Source organism: Taudactylus pleione, unplaced genomic scaffold (genome assembly GCF_031769625.1).
Source record: "Taudactylus pleione unplaced genomic scaffold, aTauple2 ptg001412l, whole genome shotgun sequence".
Lineage (NCBI taxonomy): Eukaryota > Metazoa > Chordata > Amphibia > Anura > Myobatrachidae > Taudactylus > Taudactylus pleione.
The window spans coordinates 1,712,795-1,718,794 of record NW_028285812.1 but is presented as its reverse complement, the minus strand read 5'-3'; the positions used below and the strand labels follow the sequence as shown (position 1 = coordinate 1,718,794).

Below are 6,000 nucleotides of genomic sequence, written 5' to 3'. Positions count from 1 at the left end.
GAGAGAGGGAGAGCCGCAGGGAGGAGGACCCGCAGGGAGAGAGGGAGAGCCGCAGGGAGGAGGACCCGCAGGGAGAGAGGGAGAGCCGCAGGGAGAGAGGGAGAGCCGCAGGGAGGAGGACCCGCAGGGAGAGAGGGAGAGCCGCAGGGAGGAGGACCCGCAGGGAGAGAGGGAGAGCCGCAGGGAGGAGGACCCGCAGGGAGGAGGACCCGCAGGGAGAGAGGGAGAGCCGCAGGGAGGAGGACCCGCAGGGAGAGAGGGAGAGCCGCAGGGAGGAGGACCCACAGGGAGAGAGGGAGAGCCGCAGGGAGGAGGACCTGCAGGGAGAGCCGCAGGGAGGAGGACCCGCAGGGAGAGAGGGGAAGAGAAGCCAGAGGGAGGAGGACCCGCAGGGAGAGAGGGAGAGCCGCAGGGAGGAGGACCCGCAGGGAGAGAGGGAGAGCCGCAGGGAGGAGGACCCGCAGGGAGAGAGAGGAAGAGAAGCCAGAGGGAGGAGGACCCGCAGGGAGAGAGGGAGAGCCGCAGGGAGGAGGACCCGCAGGGAGGAGGACCCGCAGGGAGAGAGGGAGAGCCGCAGGGAGGAGGACCCGCAGGGAGAGAGGGAGAGCCGCAGGGAGGAGGACCCGCAGGGAGAGAGGGAGAGCCGCAGGGAGGAGGACCCGCAGGGAGAGCCGCAGGGAGGAGGACCTGCAGGGAGAGCCGCAGGGAGGAGGACCTGCAGGGAGAGCCGCAGGGAGGAGGACCCGCAGGGAGAGAGGGAGGACCTGCAGGGAGGAGGACCTGCAGGGAGGAGGACCTGCAGGGAGGAGGACCTGCAGGGAGGAGGACCTGCAGGGAGGAGGACCTGCAGGGAGGAGGACCTGCAGGGAGGAGGACCTGCAGGGAGGAGGACCTGCAGGGAGGAGGACCTGCAGGGAGGAGGACCTGCAGGGAGGTGGACCTGCAGGGAGGTGGACCCGCAGGGAGAGAGGGAGAGCCGCAGGGAGGAGGACCCACAGGGAGAGAGAGGAAGAGAAGCCAGAGGGAGGAGGACCCACAGGGAGAGAGGGAGAGCCGCAGGGAGGAGGACCCGCAGGGAGAGAGGGAGAGCCGCAGGGAGGAGGACCCGCAGGGAGAGCCGCAGGGAGGAGGACCCGCAGGGAGAGAGAGGAAGAGAAGCCAGAGGGAGGAGGACCCGCAGGGAGAGAGGGAGAGCCGCAGGGAGGAGGACCCGCAGGGAGAGAGGGAGAGCCGCAGGGAGGAGGACCCACAGGGAGAGAGAGGAAGAGAAGCCAGAGGGAGCGGGAGCTGCAGGAAGAGGGGCTGTCCTACACTCAGAGAAGCTTCCGCCAGCACCTACTTGGCATCCACCACTTCGTACACGTTCCTCAGGAAGTCGGACTCCAGGTGGTTGTGTTCCCCGGTCAGTGTGTGGAAATAGACCAGGATGTATTCCTTAGCGGCCACGTGATCCATCATATGGATGAAATACAGCAGCGCCTGGTAAGGAAACACAAGGGACACGTGACGTGCAGCCACTATAGCCCCCTCCTCACTATTCTGCCAGAGCCTCCCATTCTCCACCGCATGAGAGGAAATACACCCCCGAATGGGAGAACTACGATGTCACACTAGTGTCCGATGACATCACTGTGTACACAGGATACTAGACATACATTACTGTGACACACTGACCCTATATAATCATAGATAAGTGCAGCACTGACACGATATCAGCGGATAATATAACAGCAGGAGACACCAGGATACTAGACATACATTACTGTGACACACTGCCCCTATATAATCATAGATAAGTGCAGCATTGACACGATATCAGCGGATAATATAATGACATCACTGTACACAGGATACTAGACATACATTACTGTGACACACTGCCCCTATATAATCATAGATAAGTGCAGCACTGACACGATATCAGCGGATAATATAATGACATCACTGTACACAGGATACTAGACATACATTACTGTGACACACTGCCCCTACAGCAGGAGACACCAGGATAAGCCGAGGAGGATGGACAAACCTTTTCCATGTCAATCAGTAAGACGGGAATATTCCTCCCCACGACCACGATGATTGTCCGGCCGCAGTTATCCAGCCCTGGAAGTGAAGCACATTATTGGGGAAGGTGAATAACCACAGATCTGGGCCCATCGGGGTAAGGTTGGGGGAAGGGAGGGACCCACAAGAACTAGTATAAGGAACAGCCCCGAATCTACCCTCAGTCATTCTGTGATACCGGAACTCTCACCAGACTGGTACAACGCCTTCAGCGCAGCGATGTCAGACAGGTCCTCCGTCCGCGCCCGGGAGAGCCAGCGATTGTAGCTGAGGAGGAGACAAGTCGCGCTGGTTACAATTGGGATTCCTTATTTCAGGACGTAACTTATTCTCTTTGTCACCACACAGTAGCCAATCAGCAATGGCGTACAGCGCAGAAGCAGCTGCGCAAGTCACTGTATTTGGTATAATGGACATTACGCTGTCCGAGCATTTCTCATCTGTGCTGCATATAAAATAACGATATACATCAGATGTAAAGGAGACCTGGGGGCCAAACATAGAGCTCTTTAGGGTCACCCCCGGCCCAGCGCTACATCTGAGGTCCACGCAACGCTGACAGAAAGACAGTCTATTATGGTATATATCATACAGCACAGGAGGCAACCAATCGGATCTCTTATCTGTCTCATAGGACAAAGGCAGATGTGTGGTTGCTAAGGGTTACAGTATGTGTCTTCATTACACCATGTCAGAGAACCATCCCCTCACACACAGACAACAGAGGAGCTGATGGGTAAGAACAGAACGTCCGGCTCACTTCCTCTGATGCTGTTTCTGAAGTGCGGCCCCCGACATCTGACCTTGGAGGGCCATGCGTCTCTGCTTGTCCACGTCGCCTTCCATGCGTGCAAAGGCGTGCGAGCCAATGAGAGACAGGTCACGGCCGAGCCCCTCATCTTCCTCCGAGTCATCTGGAAGACACAGGAAATCTTCAGTGTTAATACAGCAGAGGCTCAGCAACCCGGATACAACCAATGTCATTGTAATAAGCCCATGTAATAATAGTCAAACTATGTAATAATCCTCAGTATTCCTACAGCCGAGACACAGCCACACAGATACAACCACTATCACTGTAATACCCCCATGTAATAATAGTAAGAGTATTACTACAGCAGAGACTCCTCAACCTGGATATAACCAAAAGCACTGTAATAGCCTATGTAATAATAGTCACACTATGTAATAATCCTCAGTATTCCTACAACTAGGGCACAGCCACACAGATACAACCGCTATCACTGTAATACCCCCATGTAATAATAGTAACAGTATTACTACAGCAGAGGCTCAGCGACCCGGATACAACCAATGTCATTGTAATAAGCCCATGTAATAAGTCACACTATGTAATAATCCTCAGTATTCCTACAACTAGGGCACAGCCACACAGATACAACCGCTATCACTGGAATACCCCCATGTAATAATAGTAACAGTATTACTACAGCAGAGGCTCAGCGACCCGTATATAACCAAAAGCACTGTAATAGCCTATGTAATAATAGTCATACCATGTAATAATCCTCAGTATTCCTACAACTAGGGCACAGCCACGCAAATACAACCGCTATCACTGGAATACCCCCATGTAATAATAGTCACAATATTACTACAGCTGAGACTAAGCAACCCGGATATTATTATCCTTTATTTATATGGCGCCACAAGGGTTCCGCAACGCCTCACAAAGTACATTAACAAATGAGCAAACTTGTAAAACAGCGACTTACAGTACAAGAACATGGTATATAAACATTGCTGCAGCGATAATAACACTCAAAAAAGCAGCAGGGCGTCAGCTACCAAGTGTTAGGTGCCCTTCTGGGGAGTTCTGAGTAGATGATGGTATGAGTGAGGGAAGGAGAAGCACATAAGGGAAGAGGGCCCTGCTCGTGAGAGCACAGCCACGCGGATACAACCAATGTCATTGTAATAACCCCATGTAATAACAGACACACTATGTAATAATCCTCAGTCATTCTACAGCGGAGACTCAGCAACCTGGATATAACCAAAGCACTGTAATAGCCTATGTAATAATCCTCAGTATTCCTACAGCTGGGGCACAGCAGCTTGGATACAACCATAGGCACTGTAATAACCCCATGTAATAATAGTCACAGTATATAATAATCCTATATAATAATCCTCAGTATTCCTAAAGCAGAAGCACAGCAACCCAGATACAACCAAAAGCACTGTAATAGCCCCAAGTAACAATAGTCACATCATGTAATAATCCTCAGTATTCCTACAGCAGAGGTACAGCTACCTGGATACAACCATAGGCACTGTAATAACCCCATATAATAATAGTCACAGTATATAATACTACTCAGTATTCCTACAGGAGATGCAAATCAACCCAGATACAACCACAGGCTCTGTAATAGCCCCATGTAGTAATAATGTAATAATAGTCACAGTATACAATAATACTCAGTATTCCTAAAACAGAAGCACAGTAACCCGGATACAACCACAAGCACTGTAATAGCCCCATGTAATAGTCACAGTAGATAATACTACTCAGTATTCCTACAGGAGATGCAAATCAACCCGGATACAACCACAAGCACTGTAATAGCCCCATGTAATAATAGTCACACTAGACAATAATCCTCTGCATTCCTACACGAGAGGCACAGCAACCCGGATACAACCATAGGCACTGTAATAACCCCATGTAATAATAGTCACACTAGATGATAATCCTCTGCATTCCTACACAAAAGAGGCACAGCAACCCGGATACAACCATAGGCACTGTAATAACCCCATGTAATAATAATCAGACTATATAATAATCCTCCGTATTCCTACAGCTGGGACACAGCAGCTCAGATACAACCAATGTCATTGTAATAGCCCCATGTAATAATAGTCACACTATGTAATAATCCTCAGTCATTCTACAGCGGAGACTCAGCAACCTGGATATAACCAAAAGCACTGTAATAGCCTATGTAATAATCCTCAGTATTCCTACAGCTGGGGCACAGCAGCTCGGATACAACCATAGGCACTGTAATAACCCCATGTAATAATAGTCACACTATATGATAATCCTCATTATTACTACAGCTGAGGCTCAGCAACCCGGTTACAACCAATGTCATTGTAATAACCCCATGTAAGAATAATGTAATAATAGTAACACCATGTAATAATCTTCAGTATTCCTACAGCAGACACACAGCTACCTGGATACAACCACATGCACTATAAAATAGCCCCATGTAATAATAGTCACACTATATAATAATCCTCACTATTCCTACAGCTAGGGCACAGCAACTCAGATACAACCATAAGCACTGTAATAGCCCCATGTAATAAGTCACATTATATAATAATCCTCACTATTCCTACAGGAGAGGCACAGCAACCCGGATACAACCATAGGCACTGTAATAGCCCCATGTAATAATAGTCACACTATATAATAATCCTCACTTTTCCTACAGCTAGGGCACAGTAACCCGGATACAACCACAGGCACTGTAATAGCCCCATGTAATAATAGTCACACTATATAATAATCCTCACTATTCCTACAGCTAGGGCACAGCAACTCAGATACAACCATAAGCACTGTAATAGCCCCATGTAATAAGTCACATTATATAATAATCCTCACTATTCCTACAGGAGAGGCACAGCAACCCGGATACAACCACAGGCACTGTAATAGCCCCATGTAATAAATATCAGTTCATTAAGGACCCACGTGGGGCAGCCCCCATGTCATTACTCTCAGGATACCCAGAGGTCTCGTTCTCAGAGTAACATTATAAATAAATCTAAGTACATGTCCCATCTATTATAACTCTACGGCATCGCTCCTGTATATCTCCGGCTCCATACTGGTGTTACTGGGATTATCTGCGCGGTAACAGCTTGGGGCCAATAGACCGTAGACGT

At 49.7% G+C, this 6,000-nt stretch overlaps 1 protein-coding gene across 1 annotated transcript in view; it reads right to left on the bottom strand.

The window, feature by feature from the left end:
* Positions 1 to 1,335: 1,335 nt before the first annotated feature.
* The window catches only part of GDAP2 (ganglioside induced differentiation associated protein 2), a 30,789-nt gene continuing 26,124 nt past the window's right edge, over positions 1,336 to 6,000 (bottom strand). The window contains exons 8-11 of the mRNA XM_088463604.1: positions 2,831 to 2,984; positions 2,261 to 2,337; positions 2,033 to 2,109; positions 1,336 to 1,479 (exon numbers count right to left, since the gene is read on the bottom strand). Coding sequence (XP_088319730.1) covers positions 1,336 to 1,479; positions 2,033 to 2,109; positions 2,261 to 2,337; positions 2,831 to 2,984 — 452 coding nt within the window. The remainder of the gene's footprint in view (positions 1,480 to 2,032; positions 2,110 to 2,260; positions 2,338 to 2,830; positions 2,985 to 6,000) is intronic.